Genomic DNA, 21801 nt, shown 5'->3' on the forward strand with positions numbered 1-21801 from the left:
GGTGGCCAGATCTGGCCCCCAATTTGTAAGTCCCGGTATAGAGGATTAAAAACTGTCCCCCATCTGAAAACCCAGTAACAAATTTCAAAAGAAACAAAGAAAATATTTAAATTTTACTCTCAAGCAGTTAAATAAAAGTAGAAGTTTTAAAAAAAAGTTTGAAATTTTGCAGGTGGTAATCCACTTGTCTACCCATGAGTACTAGAAAGAAAAAAGAAAATCCTCGTGATGTTATTTAATAACAGTTTATTTAGATTAGCATAATCTGTCTTCACCACCTCAGTGATCATCTATGACTCAGTAACAGTAAATTCTGTATCTTCAGTCCTGTCTTCTCACATGTCAAAACCACTTGGTGGAGAGTTCTTTCACTTGGAGTTCTGCCTCCTCAGGCACAGAAGGACACAAGTCACCCCCAGGCACTGCTAATTCTAACCCATCCTGCAGGCAGACTGAACCTGAAATGCAGCCACGAGGTCTCTGATTGTGCTCAGAGCCTTCAACAGCACTATCTTTCTAGACAAATCCAGTGTCTGGCTTCGAGGTTCCCTCCACACTTGACTAGTCAGATGGGATCTGGCCAAAGTGAACCTTCTACTTCCACCTCCAGCCGTCATCACACTCTCAGGTTTGGCCAGGAGCTTTGCCATCTGACTCTTCCTGGGCTATGAGCTTTTTCTTATTTCTTACACCTCCTCCCCAAATGCCCGCAAGCCCCACCCAGTCTGTCTTCTGTGAAGCTGTCTCTAGACACAGGCCCTCAATCATCCCTCTTCTTTCTCTCTAACTTGCTATCTTGTACTGTGCACCAGAATCACAGAACTTAGGAATGGACTCAGATTCCTTTAGGGATAAAAAGAGTGAAACGCCTCATGAGAGCCAGAGCCACCTGCCCAGCGTGCACTGCCAGGGAGTGGATGAGCTGGGATTAGGCTGATGCTCCCTCACTCCTGGACCAGTGTCTTTTCAACTACTCCACAGTGGTACTGTCCCCAACTAAACCCAAATTATCATGGAGCAGGAATGGGCCGGACCTGCAGTAAGCATCTAACACCCAGAAGAGTGGCTCAGAGATACCTCCTTTTAGAGGCTAAAGTCCACTCCCTTCTCAGTGCACCATAAATAAGAATGCACAGGCATCAGTTATACCCTAGAAAACGTATGTAAACAAATAAACAAACCCATTCTTGATGAAATAACTTAGTAGTGGTCTGTTTACCTAACAGCATTCAAATATGGTAAGAATGTAGCAACATGACATCTGTTACTGGAATAAAAGGCTGGGTGGGGGAGTTTTTGTATAGGGGTCTTTTAAAAAAAATCTCTAAAAAGAATAAAAATCATTTTAACTGCTTAAAAGTAAGGGCAGAACTAGAGTTAAAGGCAACCATAGCCCAAACATGAAAATCCAAACTACATCTGCCTGCTGATTCTCAGAACAAAGTTTTTATGTTAAGTATGTTAAGTCCTGAAAAAAATAACCCTTGAGAGGAATGCAGTAAAAAGCTTATAAAGTGCTTTCCTGGCTTATTCATCATTCACAAATGTGTACAAACTCTTTTCCCTCTTTTCCTTAAATGCTTCTGTTGATGGTGACAGTAGAACCTGAATGGAAATAAAGTCCCCCGTTCTAGTACACTGGGTCACTAAGGAAAAGGAGGGAAATGACAGAAGACAAAAATTCAGCTACCCTGGACCCCTCCCAAGCTTAGAGGGGGAAAGTAGAGTTTCTAGAAACATTAGCTCTAAACAAATTTCCAAAGTGTTAGTTATCCTCATGGATGAGATCAAACCATTTTTGATACCTTGGAAAACCTCTAGAGCTGTTTTAGGAATAAGTAACAGTTCAAAATTCTGGTGGAGAACATACGGACTAATCCAAAAAACAAAACAACAGAAAAAAACATCAAGTAGAGCCAAATTATTGATCTCAAAATAATGAGGGTCCCTGACCCTTCCTACTTTTACTCTCACATCCTGACCAGGCAGAAAATGTGCTTAAATCACTGTCTCCTAGACTCTCTGCAATCAAATCAGAGTAACTTGCTGACAGGTAAACCCAGACCAACTGTCTTTTTTGACTCAAGGACAAAGGGTCTACACACAGTAACACCTCTCTACCTCTGAGAAGGCCAGAGCTCTGGGGCTTCCAGCCCCAAATGCAGAATTAAGAGACAGTAAGCCTGAAAAGCCAGCTGTGCAGGCTCTCCAGAGAGATTTAAACTCCTGCTTCCATACATTTGGAAACAACTTATGTCATCTGGTTGCTTTCCACACCGTAGCAGACAGTCAACTAGAAAGAAGAGGGTCCAAAGGAGAGAGAGGAGATGGGTAATAAATACCTGATAAAAACTCATGGCGGTCATAGAACCGGAAAAGGCAGTGTGGGGAAACAGTGAAAAACCCTTTCTGAGTTACCCAGGAAAGTGTAATTTCTTTCTATAGCTTCCACTTAATAAAGTAGCCATGGAACCCTGATAAAGACCAGCATGAAAAATGGTTAAAATATATAGTTCTGTCAAGTGAAGGGGCAAACCTCATCTACATGGAAAATTATCTATCCAGATAAGTCAGGTGCTCTTATGATGAAGTTTCAGACTGACAGAGACTGAGTGTTATCTGACCACCACGGTGATGCCTACCATACACCGCAAACAATTTCCATTTACTCATCGTTTGACTCATTCATGGTGACAAAGGGGAAAAACCAAGTAGAGATATGCATAATCAGCAGTATTAAGTAGGGTATTTCAGAATTTCTCACGGTGTGTTATAAACTGCAGACATTATTCTGGATAGGCAAATAAACAAAGGTTTTGTAGAGACCCAGGGATGAGTGGGCCTGAGGTGCTTTAGGGTGGGGTTCAAACCTATTGCTTAAGGACTCAAATTTCCTCTTTAACTACTTCCCCAACTAGCTGGATCAAATTAGTGAGGTCTCCTGAGCAGTGCCTAAGACTTATGTATCTGATGTTGCCAAGACCTAAAAATTCAACCTCAACTTCTGTGGGAGGAGGAGGGTGTACGATGGCTCTGGAGAGAGAGATATCATGAGCCCAAACATCATATCCACATAATCTTGGGCGAGACTTTTAAGCCATTTCATGTTATGTACATTACAGATAATTTTTACCTCACAAAATTGGTGTGAAGATTACGTTTTAAAAGGTAAAGTACAGTACCTAACACATAAAGGGTGTTTCAGCTTTAAGATTCCAAATAGTCATTGAAATTTAATCTAAATTAATTGCTGAAATAGCCATTGGAATAGCAAGTTACAAATGGGTGGTGAAGAGTCATTTAAACAATCCTAAACTTTTTTAAGTCTTTCATTCATTCATTCATTCATTCATTCAACAAATGGTTACTGAGTGGCTACTATGTGCCAGGCACCATGGACCTTAGGGGTAGTTCAGTGAACAGAACAGACACGAATCACTTCCTTTATGGAATTTATGGTTTATAATTCACATTTAATACTGAAGCAACTGATTCAGAATAAGAATTAATTTTTTTCCAGACTTCTAAAAAAAATTAAGGTGAAATTCACAAAGATAATCATTTTAAAGTGAAAAATTCAGTGGCAGTTAGTACATTCACAACATTGTGCAATTACCACTTATTTCTTGTTCTAAAGCATTTCCATCACTACAAAATAAAACCCTGTACCCATTAAACAGTTTCTCCCCAGAATAAGAGTTAATTTTGATTACTGATATTTTCAGATCAATCTACATCAAATAAAGTATAAGTTTGTCTTCTTAGGATAACACATCCTTTGTAAAAGAGTTGCTTTTAAACTGAGATAACTGTGAATTAAAAAAAATTGAAATCTTCTCTCAAATCAGTTTTCAAAACAATTAATGAAAGACAGCTTGTGGTTTCCCTTAGTGCACTAACTCAGTGGCTTTCAAAAGAAATGGTACAGTACTAAAGAATGTTAGGAAATACGTGGCAGTGTTTTGGGGTGTCACAATAGCTGGGGGGCATTATGGACAAAGTGGGAGGGACCAGATATGCAAAACATCCTGTCCTGGATAGACAGTGCCATTCTAAATTCCAATAGTGACCCCTTTGAGAAATATACTAGTTACTACAAAAAAGTTTTTAAAAACTGTCATTATCACTGCTCATTTTGTCTTAATTTGCATTTCTTAGTCTTTGAACACCAATTTGGGAAATCTTTCCACATACAGAAAAATGAAAAAGGATTAATATTACTCACAGTCATGACCTAAATTTTATATCATCATTTGGCTGAAGAAATTGTAACAATGAGGAACTGCTGTGGGGCTTGGACTGTGGGTGACTGAAATTGCCCTTTACATTTTTACTTAGATAATGCTATGCAGCTGTGGGCATTTGCTGGGTTTCCCCCAAAAGAACTGCCAGAAAACAAAGTGAAATGACAATAAACAGTATTATTTGGAAATAAAAACAAGGATATTACGTATTTTTACTGCCTACATTCAAACTTTAGCATGTAAAATGCTGGCATTTCTACCCTCCCCCCTCCTTTTTTTGATAGCAAAGTACAGCACCATTAAAAAAAAAAAAGAATCTTTATACTTAAAAAAAATAGATACTAAATTGTTTATAGATGGAAATGATATATTTGAGAATTCCTTCAAAATAATATGGGTGAAAGGCAGCAGGTGCTGGTATAGATGAAACAATGTTAGAAATGATGAAACGAGACAGGCCATGAGTTGATAACTACTGTAAGATGGCAGGCATATGGGAATCCCAAATGAACCCAACATGGAACTCACATTATCTTCTTGTGAATTTGTTTGAAAATTCTAATAAAAAATTAACAAAACAAAAAATAAATAATATATAATAAACACATATTTTAATAATAAAATTTAATTTTCAATTTTATCAAATATTCCTGAAAAATCAGGGGATTAACTGATCTTTTAGAACTCCTAGGAAAGAAGTTACATAAATATTCAGCAATTCAGAAAAGTACAGATGACCCTTGAACAACAGGTTTGAACTTCGAGGGTCCACTTAAACATGGAATTTTTTCAATAGTAAATACTACTATGATCCAAGGACATAGAACAGCTTTAAGGAAGGCCGACCATAAAGTTACACACGGATTTTTGACTGTGCAGATGGTCGGTGCCCCCTAACCCCTGTGTCATTAAAGGGTCAACTGTATTTCAACTTCTTCATTCCAAGTCCAGGTGCCTCTTTTCTTGAATTGCAGATACTTAAAATGTTAGACTTTGAAGATGTCTTCAAAATCAATGGCTGGGTCAGTGACTGGTTCTGAAAACTGAAGACTTTACCTAGCAGTTGTAGAAATGGCATGATTAAGATGTCCTTTAGGACAGGGCAAAAGGAAACGGTCTGCAGCAAGTCAAATTTAGTAGGCAGAAACCTGCCTGAGGTCAAACAGCTGGTCCAGGGTGGGGCGGAGACTCTGACTCTGACCCCCACACTCTCCTAGTCACTGTATCAAACTACCACTTGACAGAAGAAATCCAATCCCATCCTGGAAGTATAAAATCAGAATCCTAAGAGGGTTCCAAGACAAGCTAAATAGAAATAATCATTTAACTCTTTCACTAAAAACAAACATACAAACTTTTAGTAAGAGCAGAGACCCATAAAGAAGCTCAATCTGAAGACTATCCCTAGAAAGGAAATTGCTACCATTCTATCAACAACCGTATAACAGAAGTACATCACACCTATTATCACTGCGAGCTCTCGGCTAAAGACCTGGCATACTGTATCATAAGAAAAAATCACTTTTTTGCCTTAAGCTTCATCCTCGTATTCAGAAACTAATGGTGTTCATGGTATTAAGAACCTAATGATTTAAAAGTCTCTATGCTGCTTATCACTGGGAAATGCAATGTGAAAAGACAAGTTTTCCCATCATCGCTTGTCCTCAGAAATATAGGTTCAGCAGAGTGAAGTAAAGTTTACAACACCAGAAGATGGACTACAACTTTTCTAATCAGCAGTTTTTTTCTTTTTTTCAGGTCAGGCTATAGATCAACTACACAGACACACAGGATAGTTCCTACAAAACTCATGCAATTCTGACACAGTACTTAGATCCCTATTTAAAACTACAATATAATTTGCAAAGAAGGGACTTACGTAATTGCAACATTGCTCCCATCTATAACAATGTGCTTCAGATCCGTTCTCCCTGGTTCATTTTTTAATTCCAGCTTGTAGGGCACTTTCAGAGTATCTCGAAACCTCTGGACCCCTGTAACGGAGGAATCAATGTGCTCAGAAGGTCCTGCCAACCTTGCATCAGTAACTGAAGGTAGCAGCTGGGACAGCGGCCTCGGTGGAGAGAGGGGTGGACAATTTGGCTTAGACTGAGGAGAGCTACAACATCCCGGACAGTTTTCACAGGCAGACTTCATATTATTTGGGAGCAAGGGTTCCACTTTCTGCTGCAAACCATTTTCAGGAAAAATGGGAATTCTGGGCTGGTGACTTGAAGCTCCTCTTGAAACAAAACTGACAACTTCTTTGGGACTTGAAGGGGCAACAGAGGGTAAAAGGCCATCAGTTTCAACGTCTATGTTACAAATGTAGTTCTGGTTTGAACTCCAGATTTCTTGTTTCTGTTCTACTGTCACTGATTTGAAAGTATTAATTTTGCAATTTGAGGTACACGGTTTTGCTTCTTTGAATGGTAACTGAGAAAATTTTTCTACCATGTTTTGCTGTGTGTGAGTTTGTGTTTTCTTTGGAGTGGAATCCATTGTAAGCTCATTTATGCTGTTACAAACACTTTTATTTTTGGTTTTACTGGTCTCTGGATACATTGTACCAGGTGAATATTCTCTGTTTTCCTGGCATCTTTTATTTTCTTTTTCAATTTCCTCCAAGAGCAATAATGGTTCAGTGGATGGCCCATACTCCCGAATGACCTTTTCAACAATTTCTTGGGAGTAGCCCATGGTTTTGAAAAAGTTTACGAGGATGTTGTATTCCATTTCCTCAGTAGTGTCTTTTATATCTGGACTTAAGTTTTCAGCATCAGTGGAAGAATCAGATAGGTCAATGATTACATTTCCAGCTGATGTCTTCCCATCATGTAAAAGTTCTCCCTCTTGAACATTTTCCAAAGAAAACTGTTTCTTGGTATGCCTTTCTTCAGAATCAGAAAATCTCCTTTTGTGACAAACTCTGTCTTTGGAAAGCGCCTCTTCATCTGGGGTTAGACCATTTATTGGAACAAAAAGCACATCTTGTGAACTAGAAAAGATTGTGTCCATTTGTTTTGTAAGCTCAGAAACAGGAGTCCCTGCTTTATTTCTTGCATCTTCCTGCACAACAATTTCATCTCTGGAAATATTCAGCCCCGTGGCAGCATTCTGTGTAAACTCTGTTTGTTGAGAATCTCTAATTTCAATAACATCATCATCTCCTGTTTCAAACAGATTCTCCTCACCTTGGGTGAGTGCCAAAAGTTCTTTTTTCAAGGAAGTGGGCAAAATCAACAAGTCCATTGTGTAACTGTCTGCATGAGCTTCAACAAATTGTTTAAATTCCCTTTTCACTTCTGATTCTTTTTGGCTATTGGGCAGGTTCTCGTTATTCTCAAAGAGCTTTACAAACTGCTGAATGTGACTTCGAGCCATGACCACAGCTTCGGCACTTCCTCTGATGCCAAGAAGACCGATGTCCAGAATGCAGAGATCGGCACAGGTATCCTGAATCAAGCTCTTGAGAAACAGGCTCTGTGCCCCAACAAAAATGCAGTGCATGGCCTTGGGGTAACATTCTCTTTCTTCCAGTTCAGGTTCACAGATCCCTTTAATATATTCCTGCAAAGAGAAGAGAAGAAGTTAGATCAATTTACAAAAGCTCCTTACAGCACACATTATGTTACACAAGAAATTACAAATATCAAGCTGCACAAAAATCAAAAGCGTGCTAACATCTTTGGAAAAAATACCATGTTTTAACTAAAATACTTAAAATTGCAGATAAAAGGTGCTTAATTGTTTACAGAGGAACTGAAAACTTTGCATCATAGTCTAAAAGGAAGGTATTTGTAACATTTTCAACAGTGTATCTTGCAATGTGATCTTAGGGGTTTGCTCAGCTGCCCAGTGGATAATGACAAGACTGGATTTATTTACATCTATACAGAATACACATCTCTGCTTGCTACTAAGTCACTTATTACTACTATGACATAATTAAGAGATAAGATAATGAAGTCAAACAATTTACTCCAGAACAAACCTTGACTTCTGCTTTGCTACTTTGTTTCCAGATAAAACAAACTGATTTCTCGAAGACATTTAAAAATTAACAAAGATTTTTTCCAGCTGGCTGGAACAATGTATATTCTATATAGTTTTATGTCCGCTTTTCAAGACCAGACTATTTAAATGTAGACCCAAATATAAAGAACCAGAGAATGCTGAACAGTGCTGCCATTCTCAGATATAAAGCTAGAGTTTCTAGTGAAATCTGGTAGTGAAGGAGGCCTGACCACATAAGAAAAGGAAACTGGGTTCTTCAGCAATTAGGTTGCTACTGGAGACAGAAGTGTGAATCAAGTAAACATGTGAGCACTCACACCAACAGTGGAACATACTTGTTAATAACTTGGGCACTGGAGTCTGTTCCTAGGCTCAAATTCCAGTCATACAACTTGTGACCTTGCTCAAGTTACCTAACCCTTCTTAGCCCAGTTTCTTCAACTGTGAAAGATAAGGCTAGTGCAATCTCGGGTGTTTCGAGGAAATTCAATGACATAATGAATGTAAAGTTCTGACAACAGTGTCTGACAAATGCTTACAAAAAAATATAAACATTGTTACTTAAATTATCAGTGAAAATCTTCTGGACAGACAGTTGTAAGAAATGAGCCTGGCAATACCTGATATATGCTTTAAACTAAAATTAGGATGGCGTTACCAAAAATGGTGCTATTTAAAAGTTCAACCTGTGCAGCACCAGATATGATGAGGCTTTACAAACTTGTACTTACTATGTATACTTGCTTTGTGTACACAGTAGGTGCATACTCCTGTTCACACATTTAGAACTACAAAATTCCTATGAGGAGACAAAACACTAGAAATATAAGGAAAACATAAAGGGGTAAAGCTCAACCCAAGCACTATGATGCTCAGTTATGAGTTCTTTGCTTCCTTATGTCCTTCTCAATAAACCTGGAATATTTGCGGGTTTGGTGGTAAAGAGTAAAGGTAACTGGTGCTGGACAGAGGAGCTTTTTTCAAAAGAGCAGTTTACTAGAGCTACTTTTGTAACATGGTAATTGTGTTAAACAAAAAAGTACTGTAAGGAATTGTCCTTTTTTTCTGAATGTGCAAACAGTGTTAAATATGGATGGCAGCATCCTTTAAGATCTCCAAATGGGCAATATTTTGCTACCACTTGTTTGAACTTATACTGAATTTAGACTGTAGTTTGAAGTTGTTTTTTATTTTTACTTTGAAGGGTTCACAGGAAGTTGCAAAGACAGCACATAAAAATTTTGTGTGCTCTTTATCCAGCTTCCTTCAATCATTACAGCATACATAATTATACTATAAAATCAAATCCAGGACATTTACATTGATATGGTGTATGTATACAGTTCTACACCATTTTATCACATGTGCAGATTCATGAAAATACCACTTCAAACAAGAAAGAGAATTATTCTATCACCACAAAGATTTCCTTCAAGCTATCCTTTTATTGTCACACGTTTATTCCACTTCCACCTACCATCTCTACCCCTGGTGACCACTCAGCTGTTTTTATCTGTATAATTTTGCAACTTCAAGAATGTTTATATAAACAGAATTATACAGTATGTCACTTTTGAGAATGGCTTTTTTTTTTCACTCAACATAATGCTCTTAAAATCCATCCAAGTTGTTGCACGTATCAATAGTTCATTCCTTGTTACCACTGAGTCCTATTTCATGACATGGACGAACTACAGTTTTTAAATCATCTGTCTACTGAGGAACATTTTGATTGTTCCTGTTTGGAGGCTATTACAAATAAAGCTGCTATGAACAATCACATACAGGGTTTTATGTGGACCTGTATTTTCATATTTCTGGGATAAAGGCTCAGGAGTCAATTGCTGGGTGGTGTGGTAAAAACATGTTTAGTTTTTCTAGGAACTGCCAAACTATGTTCCAGAATGGGTATACCATTTCACATTCCCACTAGCACTGTATGAGAGATCCAGTTTCTCCCCATCCTTGCCAGTACTTGGTACTGTCACTATTTTTTATTTTAGAAATCCTAGTAAGAGTGTAGTATATCTCATCATGGTCTTTGTTTGTATTTCCCTAATGGCAACTGATGTTGAACATCTCTGCATGTTCTATTTACCATCTATATTCCCTGTCTGGTGAAGTGCTCATTTTTTGGGTCCATTTTCTAATTGGATTGTGTGGTTTTTACTGTTGAGTTTTGAGAGTTCTTTATGTATTCTAGACATGAATCCTTTGTCAGATATGCGGCTTGCAAATATTTTCTTCTAGTCTGTACTCTGTCTTTTCATCCTCTTAACATGGTCTTTTTGTGACAGAAAAAGTTTTTAATTTTAAGGAAGCTCATTTATTGTTTTTTTCTTCACCAAGCCCTCTAGATTCCTAAGATCCTGCCTATGTTATTATCTAAAAGTTTTATGTTTAAATCTATAATCCATTTTGAGTTGATTTTTGTACCAAATGTAAGGTTTAGTATGAGGTTCATGTTTTTTACCTATGGATATCTAATTGCTCTAGCATCATTTCCTGAAAAGATTATCTTTTCTCTATTGAGTTGCTTTTGCGTGCTTGTCAAAAATCAGTTGGCCATACTTGTGTGCGGCCATTCCTGGGTTCCCTATTCTGTTCCACTGACTTACAAATCAATCCCTTCATCAATACCACACAGTCTTGACTGTTGTAATTATGTAATGTCTTGAAATTGAATAGTGATTACTTCTACTTTATTGCTTTAAAAATTGTTCTTAGCTATTCCAGTGTCTTTGTCTTTCCATATACATTTCTAGAATACTTGTATTTAGCAATTATGTTAAACTTGCACTTTGGTTTGAGGATAACTGACATCTGCTGACTCTTCTGATGCATGAGCATGGTATGTCTCTCCCTTTCTCTAGATTTTTGCTTTCTTTCATCACTGTTTTATAGTTTTGAGCACATAAGTCGTACACAGGCTTTGTGAGATTTACACCCAAGTATTTCATTTTTTTGAGCACCTGAACATGGCACTATATTTTAATTTTGGTTTCTATGTGCTCATTGCTAATAAACAGAAATACAATTGGTATTTTGTATATTGATCATATATCCTGTGATCCTGCCGAACTTCTTTCTAATTCTAGGATTTTTTTCTTCTAGATTCCCTGGGATTTTCTATACAGACAATTATATCACTCACAATTTTTCCCCCTGATTTATATATATTTTATTTTTCTTGCCTTTTTGCACTTGCTAGAACTTCCAACATTGTGCTGAAGAGGAGTGGTGAGAGCTGATATGCTTGCTTTGTTCACAATCTATGGAGAAAACATTGTTTTTCACCATGAAGTTAGAGTTTTTTTTTTTTAGATATTCTGTTCACGTTAAGGAAGTTACCCTATATCCCTACTTTTCTAGGAGCATGAACATGGTGTTAAAACTTGTTAAATGCTTTACCGTATCAACTGATATAATTTCATGATTTTACTTCTTCAGCCTGTTAGTATGATAGTATTGACTGATTTTTCAATATTGAACCAGTCTTGTATCCCTGGAATAATCACCACTTGGCCATAATGCCGAATTCTTTTATATACTGATAGATTCTATTTGCTATATTTTAAGAATTTTTGCATCTATAATCACGATGGACCCTGGTGTGCAGTTTTACTTTTTTTGTGTTGCATTTGTCTGGTTTTACCACTGGGGAAATACTGATTACAAATGAGTAAAGAAGTGTTCTCTTCTGTATTTTCTAGAAGAGATTGTGTAGAATTGGTGTTAATTCGTTTAAAAACACTTTATAGACTTCTCTAGTGAAACAACCTGGACGACCCAGTGATATCTTTTATGAGAATCTTTTTCTAGTTCCTGTAAGTGAAAGCTTAGATCATTGATTTGAGACTTGTCTCCTTTTCTAATGCAGTATGTTATAAATTTCTCTTTCAGCACTGCTTTAGCTACAGCTCACAAATTTTGATATGCAGCATTTTCATTTTCATTCAGTTCAATGCATTTTCAAAATTTCTCTTCAAATTATTCAATATTCAGAAGTGCATTGCTGAGTTTCCAAGTATTTTGGAAGAGATTTTCTTGTTATCTTTCTGTTACTGATTTCTAGTCTGATTCCTTTGTGGTCAGAACACATTCTGTATGCTTTCAGATCTTTCAAATTTGTTGAGATTTGTTTTATGCCCAGGTTATGGTCTATCTTGATATATGTTCTGTGTGCACTTGAAAGGAATGTGTATATTCTGCTGTCATTGGGCAGAGTGTTCTATAAACATCTATCAGAACCTGGATGGTTGATGGTGCTGAGCTCTCCTAAATCCTTGCTGATTTTCCGTCTAATGGGTCAATTAATTGTTGAGAAAAGCATGCTGAAGTCTCCAACTATAATTGTGGGTTTGTCAGTTTCTCCCTTCAGTTCTGCCAGTTTTTGTTTCATCTATTTTGCAGCTCTGTGGTTAGGAATATACACATTTCGCATTGTTATGTCTTCTGGGTGAACTGTCCTTCTATTCGCTCTGGAGACCGTTTTGTCTGATGGTAATATTGCCACTCCAGCTTTCTTTTGATAAATGTTTACATAGTATGTTTTCCCCTCTTTTTCATTTTAACTTACTTATATCATTGTATTTGAAATAAGTTTCTTAAAGACACTATATAGTTTGGCTGTTTTAAAAATCCATTCTGACAATCTCTTTTAAATGGGTGTGTTCAGACTATTTAATTTTAAATGAAATTCTTGGTAAATCTGGATTTAAGTTTACCATTAATTTGTTTTCTGCGTGTTACCTATTTTTAATTCCTTTTTCTCCTCTCTCACCTTCTTGTGTTATACAAACATTTTAAAGTATTACAATTTATGTATTGCATTTTTATTGCATCTCTTTATATAGTTTTTAAAGTAGTCACGCTATCAATTAAAATACACATAACTTAATTTTCACAGTCCATTTACAATCAACAGTCTGTCATTTCAAGAGGAAATGTACAAACCTTACCACCCATACTATTCATGTTTTTTATTTTCTACATTTTATGATGTTTTGACATTTTGGGAGGCCTTTCAGACCTGGGGAGAGACTTCTTACCCTCCCAGGGCTAGCTAATTCCTCGGAGCTCTGGACAGCTTGCTTAGAGCATGCCTTTCACGTGCAGTGGCCTGATGCAGTGCTGTGCCCTCACCCATCTCCTTATGTAATTCAAGCCCTGTATCAAGCCATGGCCAGGTACCAAATAACTAAAGACAGCTCCTATGCCCCCAAAGCCCGCAGGAATTACCCAAACTAGTCAATCCTATACTGGTTACCCTACCCCTGCCCTGCCTTTCCTTTCCCCTTGCTCTTGCTTCTGCCTCCTGCCAAAAACCTGATGCTTCACCTATGGCCCTGGTCATCAAAGTCTTCTTTCAATGGCATTGACTTCTCTGTGCCACCACTCAGTCACCTCCATAACTTAAAATCCTGTGAGTATAAATTTTAGAACACCACCATCATATCTGCTCCTTTATCCCTGGTCTCTATTCTCCTTGCCCTCCCTCGTATGTTACAGCTATCTCATAAATTATAGGTACAGACATTCAAATGCTATCAGACACTTAAAAATTTTACTTTCAATCACATTAACTCACTTTAAAGAACTCAAGAGAAGAAAGAGATCTATTATATTTATCCAGATATAGTATATAGTTTCTGTCTGAAGAACTTCCTTTAGCAATTCTTTTGCAGCAGACTATTGGCAATAGTTTCTCTTTAGTTTTTCTTCAACAGAGAATGCTTTATTATGCTTTATTTCACTTTCATTCTCAAAGGATAATTTCACTGGACAGAGAACTCTTTTTTTTTTCACCAGTTAAATAATATTGTGCCACTTTTCTGGCCCCCACAGTTTCTGATGAGAAATCTGTACTCATTCTAATTGTTGTTCCCTGAAATGTATTTTTCTCTCAACGCTTTCATGACTTTTAACGCATCCTCAGTTTTCAGCAGTGTGGTTATGACATGTTTGGGTGTGGAATTCTTTGAATTTATTAGGTTTGTGTTCACAACTTCTTGAATCATTATGTTTACAACTTCTGCCAAATTTGGGAAGTCTTCAGTTATTATATCTTCTACTTCTCTGCTGAAACTTCTATTTTTCTATTAGTTTTTAGAGTACTTGTTATTAATACATGTTTTAAATTCTTTGTTAGAAAACTTGAACATCTGTGTCATCTTGGCATCCACTGTCTTTCTCATGAGAGTTGGTATTTTCCTGGTCCTTCATATGCTAATAATTTTGTATTGCATCCATTTTGAGTATTATGAATTCTGAGTCTGTTTAAATCCGTGATCCACTTCTGTTCTAGCAGGTAACTGACCTAGTTAGATTCAGGCTGCAGGATGTACCATGTCTTCTGTGAGCTGTGATTCCAACAGTTCAGTTTTTAAAGCCTCTGCAGAGCTATCTGTATCTGTCCCACAGTCAACAATCTGGGATCTGGATGGTGGTTTTCTATTAGTTCAGCTCTTAAAAGTCTTTGTTGTGCTGACGAAGAGTAGATCCATGGATGCACGCAGCTTGGGGATGAACCTGGATTATCATAAACAACTTTTATGGAGTCATCGTCCTGGGCTCCTCCCTCCCTGCCATCTTTCTATAGTGTCTTCTAGTTCCCTGGGCTCTTCTCATTCCTCTAGTTAGAAAGCTGGGGCTTTGGTTACCCCACTTCACCTTGCACTTCTGCAACTGTGCCTGGGTCCATCCAAAGGACGGAGAGGGAGAGAAAGCAACAAGGCTCGCCCCATCCTCTTGGGACCACAACTCCACCAATCAGAAAAGAATTTTGGCTCCTGCAAGCTCCCATTGCCACCATCATGGGATTTTTTGGAAGCTGGTGTGTATTGGAATGAAGAAAAACAAAAGCAAAAACGGATTTCACACAATGTTAGCTACTCCATTTTCTTGCCCCTTGAGTTCAAACTAGAGGGCTTCTCCTGGTTCTAGGGTGCCCTAGTGCCCATTTCCACTTCCCGGTTAAGCTGTGTTGAGTTCAGGCTGAGGGATAACAGAGGGGGGAAAAATGGTAAACTTACCACTGGTTTGGTGGTACTTTGAATTCTTGTCTTCTTTCCCAATCTGCCTGCTACTGTTTACTCTCCAGAGTCCACAAATAGCTGTCCCATGCATTCTGTCCAGGTTTTATCACTATGTTCAGTAGGAGTGACAGTGCAGTCTATCTTACTCAGAACTGGAACCTCTCCTTGCTGCCTGCTAATATTTAAGTGATTCTGCCTATTTAGCATAAGTAAGTGTTGGATTCACATGAGTCAAATACATGTGAAACTACTATGCAGCTACTGGATAAGAAAAGCTGATTACATCCACTCAGTGGCATGCCAGCAACAATGAGCCAACCTGGAGAGGTTTCTTCTCCAGATAAAAGACTTCCAAAACAAACATACTCTCAGACAAGGGCTAATTCTCTAACTCATCCAAGGTAAAGCCTACCTATCAACAGATCCTGCCCAGACACAAAGCTTCCAACTGGCTCTTCAGATTTGGTATGAATCATTAAAAAAAAAAAATCCGTAACAAAAGTCTGACAAATATGAAGACAGAAACCAAGAAAGCAGAACACAAAATACAGAAAAACTGGAGGAAACTAGGTAAAGCAGGCAGAAAAGAAAACTTCAAGAAAATTTTAATTAGTGCTTTCAAACCAGATATAATGAATTCACAAAACAGGAATCAAAATCTTAAAAGAAAAAGGAAAATAATCAGAATAAGAATTACTAGTAAATTAAAGATATGACGGCCAAAGTAAAAATTAATAGAAGAACTGAAAGACAAAGTGGAAGAAATCTCTCCAAAAGTACCAGAAAAAGAAAAAAAGCATTGAGAGAAAAGAGACTTTAAAGGTCCATTTAGGATATCCTAAATCCAAAGAACTGGCATTTCTAAAAGTAGAATGACAGCTAATAAAGAAACAACACAAATAATTTCCTGAAACTAAAATATGTAAGACTTTCATGCATAATAAGTGAAGAAAATTACACTAAGTCCTGTTTGGGAGCCAATGCACACAGATCCCATCTTGAAAGGGTTCACAGAACACCCAAGCATGATTACTTCTTAAAAGCCTACAAGAGGAAAAATCCTGGGGGCAGGGTGGAAACAGGACACACATAAAAGAATGACAATCAGAATGTCACATTCTTAACAGCAGTTCTGGATAATGGGGGTGGGGAAGGGTAGCAATGCATTTGAAAGGGAAAATGATTGTCAATCTAAAATTGTATACCATCCACATTACTTACCAAATGTAAAGCAGAATAGAGACATTTGCTAAAGGCTGAGAAAATTACTCCCATGGATTTTTGAGAAACTATTTTAAGATGAAGGCCACCAAAATATGGGTGATGAAGTAATGAGTAAATTCCATCCCAAAGTGGCAAATGGAAGTCCAAAGATTATAGCTGTGCAGCAGATAAGCTGAGCAATCAGCTGATTGGAAGGAGAAGAGGGATCCAGGGATGATCTCCCAAAAAAGGAGGCTCAAAGAATAGTCGATATAAAGGATTACTTGTTAAATAATAGGGATGTGATTAAAGCAAATTTCATAAGTAGACAAGAACAGAGCAGACACAAATTCCAGGAAAAATAAAAAGCTGTACCAGAAAGAGAGCACAATGTAATAAAGTACTTGGCTTCATAATGAGTAGCATTTATATGTCATAATTACATAAACCCTGTTTCATGCTTTAACTAAACAAACAAAAAAACCATGTTGGTGTCTTAGTCTGCTCAGGCTGCTCTAACAAAATAGCACAGACAGGATGGCTTACAAACAACAGAAATTTATTTCTCTCAACTCTGGAGGCTGGAAGTGCAAGATGAGGGTGCCAGCACGGTCAGGAACGGGCCCTCTTCCAGGCTGCAGACTTCCTGCTGTATCCTCACATGGTGGAAAGGGCAATGGAGCTCTCTTGGGCTCTTTCCTAATGGTATTAATCTCATTCGTGAGGGCTCTGTGCTCAGGACCCACTCATCCTCCAAAGGCCCCATTCCCCTAATACCATAACATTGGACATTAGGATTTCAACATAATGAATTCTGAAGAGAAACAAACATTCAGACCACAGCAATTGAGAAAATGGGGGTAGTTTTTCATCTCATCATCTATCTTAAAGTGAATGATACTTAAAAATGATAAGAAACAGCAATATATTATTTATAATTATTTAGATAAACATTAGAACAGATAGCTAAAAACAGTTAAAAGTAGTTGCCTCTAGGAAACTGGGGTGGGGTAGAAGCTAGGGCCTGCTATTCTTTACCATAAAACCCCTCAGAACTACCTGATTTGTTTCGACCATGTGTAATTATCACTTGAGATTCACTCAAGTCTTTCATTAATAATTTACTCTTGGGAATTACTAAGTAGCAACAACTGATTTTTATAGCCTAGGGTATACAAGCATACCATACCGTATTATCACATTCTAGATGTCTGACCATCAGTTGTATTGATGAGAAAGATTCTGTGGATCCAAACAGTCATCATTTGCATTTGACTGTATGTGGTATCTGAACATTTGAGTTTTAGTCAAAAACTGTTTCCCCCATCCTGCAATGGTCATGTTTATTTTACTCAGACTTCTAAGAAAAAAAAAGGGGAGGAGTATATTTCTATAAATAATTTCCCTTTCATATGGCAAAATGAATTTCTGTCATTCTGCCTTCTAAAAATTCAGCTCTTTTCAACTCACAACATTTCTAGAATTCAGAGAGAAGCTCCTGCCAAACTTTGCCATTCAGAACATAGCTAAAACCAGAAAGGATCATAGTGGCTATTCAAGAGTCTGCAAGTCTGACCTGGGGAAAAGGTTCTTGGCACCACTGTTCACCATCTACCATCTACTATGGGCACACACTCGAGGGGCTTTATCAGTTGTTTCCTGGATCACATTTGGTTTGAAGCAGCTGAGTGAAGGTATAAAAGGAACAGCATAAGGCGCTACCTGCAGAGTTCACAACAGCAAATGATAACTGACAACACAGGTGTAAAAATAAACTTAAGGAAGACATAATAGTTAAAAAACATAGCAACTTGAGATCAGCTATCATGAGTGTAGATCTGGCAGCTGCCAGGAGCATAACTGTGTCCTGGCACAGTACAAAAGAAGATACTCAAGTCCACCACAAATCAGTGAGGAAGGAGAAACTATGCAGGCAAGGAGGCTCTTAATACATTACAGATACACCGATACGTGAGTCCTACAGAATGTATATAAATTAGAAGTGCCTTAGAAAAAAACAAACTTTCAATATCATTAACTTACAAATCTATAGCCGGTCCACTGTTAAGATAACATGTCTCTACCTGGCTACTTAAATTAACAGTATGGCTATAAAATTAAAATAACCAATTTAATCATTTTTCCAATGTACTTCCTACGTTTGCTTTCTGTTTCATCTTCCTCCTCAATCTCATTTCTAAAATGCCTACAAGTTCTTTCCCAGGAGGGGTACCTTAACTACTCTGCAGTGACCCTTACATGCTCACCTGAGTGTACTTCTGGAAACAGGACCAGGGGCCACACTCAAAGTCTACCTAGACATCATCCCCATTACATCTATAAATCTCTGAAATCCTAAAGCTTCCAAAACTTTCAGCTCTTCTGAGCAATTTAATCTTCACTCTTCTGGTACCCAACCTCATTTCTGTTACTCTTCTCACTCTTAATAAAAGACATTATTTTATCAGAGCCCAGAGGCCAACATATGTAAATTCCTTTGACTACCTCTCCTTTTTCATCTAAATTTCTATTTTTAATAAAGTCTTTCTCTTTCCTTCTGCTTCAAAGCCATGCCTTTTCCAGGCCTTGATTCATGACTCCCCTTTTACCAACCCACCCCTCCCTCTCCGCCTACAAACATGCCAGGGTTTCCCTGATCCTGCAGAACACATCCTTTAGCCCTACTGCCTTATGCATGGGACTCTGTCTTTTCATCTTCACACTTTTTGAAAAAGTAACCTAAACCCCATTTCCCTGTCAACTCCTTGACATCTGGGTTCTGCCTCCATTCAAACTGAAATCACTTTCTTGAATGATACCTAATGCCACATCCAAAGGTCCTTTACTCTGTACTCTCTCTACTTGGGCTCTCTACCTACTTGGTAGGTAGCACCCTATTGCTGAGCAACTTTTGACAAATCCTTTCCTCTCTACACTTTGAGATACCGCTAGCTATCTTTACTTCCTAATTTTCTGACTATTCCCCCAAATCCTTTGCTGCCCTTTCCCACTGTACCTTAAATGTAATTATTCACCAAGGTTCTGTCCTCGTCCTCTCCCTCAGTTTATACTCACAGGATTTTTTTAAGTTCCAACCACAACTTTTCCTTCTCTGGCGATAGCTCCAAATGTCCATCTCTAGCCTTTAATACAGTTAGACTGCAGACACCCCTGGGCATTTCTACCTATTCCACAAGTGCCTCAAACCTCACAGGTCTGAATCAGAGCTCACAGCTCTTCACTCCATCTTTGGTCCAAGTTCCCTTCAATGAAACATAGATGCCAGATTCAAAGTTTTCTTTCCTTGTCCATCAACTGCAGTCCCCTTTACAAATCTAGTCACATGTGAACACTACAACCAACACTAACTTCTTTTGTTGCCAGTCTTGCCCCACTCCACCCCCTTGAAACAGTATCAAAGTTATGCCTGAAAGCGTACCCTTCATTTCCTTACTCAAAAACTTTCCAGAGAGAGAAGCAAGACGGCGGAGTAGAAGGACTCTTGTAGCTCACCCTCTCCCACAAATACACCAAAATGCACATCTACAGACCTACTCAGCCAACCAGAGCACCTGCCGAACTCCAACAGAACATCGCCCTCTTTGAAAGACAAAGACGCCAAAAATCTGGTAAGAGAAAAAGAAAAAAGAAGAAAGAGCAAAACAGTGCGGGACCAATCTCGCGGGGAGGGAGCGGCAAAGGAGGATGGGCGCTCGTTCACTGGGTCTCCCCTCTCCAACGGAGAGGCCAGCGGGACGAAGGGGAAGACTCCAAGGCTCAGATCTGCCCCGAGCACCCCTTGACTGACAGAACTAAGTTAAACGGGCACAAAGGGTCCCCGTGACACCCAGCCCAAGACGCGAGCCAGCAGCTGGGGGCCAGGACAGGCTGCCCGAGCCGGGAAGAGGACTGGGGTGGTTGCACTGAGGCAGCCCCGAGGGAATGCAGGGTGCTGTGCGCCATGGCTGGGAGGGGATACAGAACAGAACAACCTCGGTCCCCCATAAATTGCGAGAAAAGCAAAGCAACACAGCTGGTGTGCCCTGGGGAGAGAGTGCTGTAGCCTTTGTCTCCTCAGACCTGCACCGCCATTACCGGTGCTTCTCATGAGAAGATGGGGGGTGGGGGAGCACAGCCACAGCTGCCATCTCCTCCAGTGTGCAGCACCTGGGTGGGGGAAGGGGTGGGGATGAGCCCTGAATCCTCACCTGGGGGCTCCGCAACCTCCTAGGCAGGACTGAGACTTGTTTACAGCCCGAGGCAGATAGGATCTTTCTGCCCTGGCACTTCAGAGAACTTCCAATGCCAAGACAAACAAGGAGCTGAGATTTGGCATGGAGCAGGGGCGGGGCCAATCCGTGGTCTTCCCCAAGCCCACCTTTGGAGCAATGACCTGAGGCGGAGTGGGCAGCTGCACAGAGCAGTGGAGCAACCGGCGCCCGCCGGGAGAGAGCGGGCGGCAACCTGCTTTCCTGGAAGGAATGCAGCACCTGACCTCGGTGCTGGGAGGGGGCGCAATCTGCCCACCTGCCTCGCCTGAGCGCAGCATCTGACTGTGGCATCGGGAGGGGGCGCGATCTGCTAGCCGATAGCCACTGGGAGCAGCACAGAAGAGAGCGCCAACAGAGGGCCTCTGGAAACAGCAAGCTGAGTATGTGAAACAGGGCGAAGACACAAAGACCTCTCGATAAAATCATTAAGAGCACACCATCTCCAGGAGAACTAGATAACTCATACTCCTTAAGCCACAGTGCCAGAGAGATATGAGCACTATGAAGAAGCAGAGGAACCACTCCCAATTAAAATATCAAGAGAAATCCCCTGAAAGCACGATCAAGGAAATAGACATTGATGGCCTACTAGATCAAGATTTCAAAAAAGGAGTGATCAAAGTACTGAAGGAACTAAAAGAAATAGTGTTTAGAGATATAAAATATGTCAAAAATGAAATAGAAGCTATAAAGAAGAATCAAGTAGAATTAGTAAACTCATTTGCTGAGATGAGAGCTGACCTAAAGGCTGTACAAAGCAGGCTAGATAATGCAGAGGAATGAACAAGTGACCTAGAAGACAGGACAACAGAAAGCACCCAATCAGAACAGCTGAGAGAAAAACAAATAAAAAACAATGAAAACAATATAAGGAACCTATGGGATAATATAAAGCATGCCAATCTACGCAGAATAGGGGTTCCAGAAGAGGAAGAAAGAACAAAGGGTTGAAAAGGTATTTGAAGAAATCATGACTGAAAACTTTCCAAACCTAAAGCAATCAGATATCCAAGTACAGGAGGCTCAGAG

General features: G+C 39.1%; 1 protein-coding gene across 1 annotated transcript in view; it reads right to left on the bottom strand.

Annotated features, from left to right (window-relative positions):
• N4BP1 (NEDD4 binding protein 1) overlaps positions 1–21801 on the bottom strand; it is a 46713-nt gene that overhangs the window by 14252 nt on the left and 10660 nt on the right. The window contains exon 2 of the mRNA XM_032486260.1: positions 6124–7814. Within this exon, the coding sequence (XP_032342151.1) occupies positions 6124–7814 (1691 nt within the window). The remainder of the gene's footprint in view (positions 1–6123; positions 7815–21801) is intronic.

This window comes from Camelus ferus, chromosome 9 (genome assembly GCF_009834535.1).
Source record: "Camelus ferus isolate YT-003-E chromosome 9, BCGSAC_Cfer_1.0, whole genome shotgun sequence".
NCBI lineage: Eukaryota > Metazoa > Chordata > Mammalia > Artiodactyla > Camelidae > Camelus > Camelus ferus.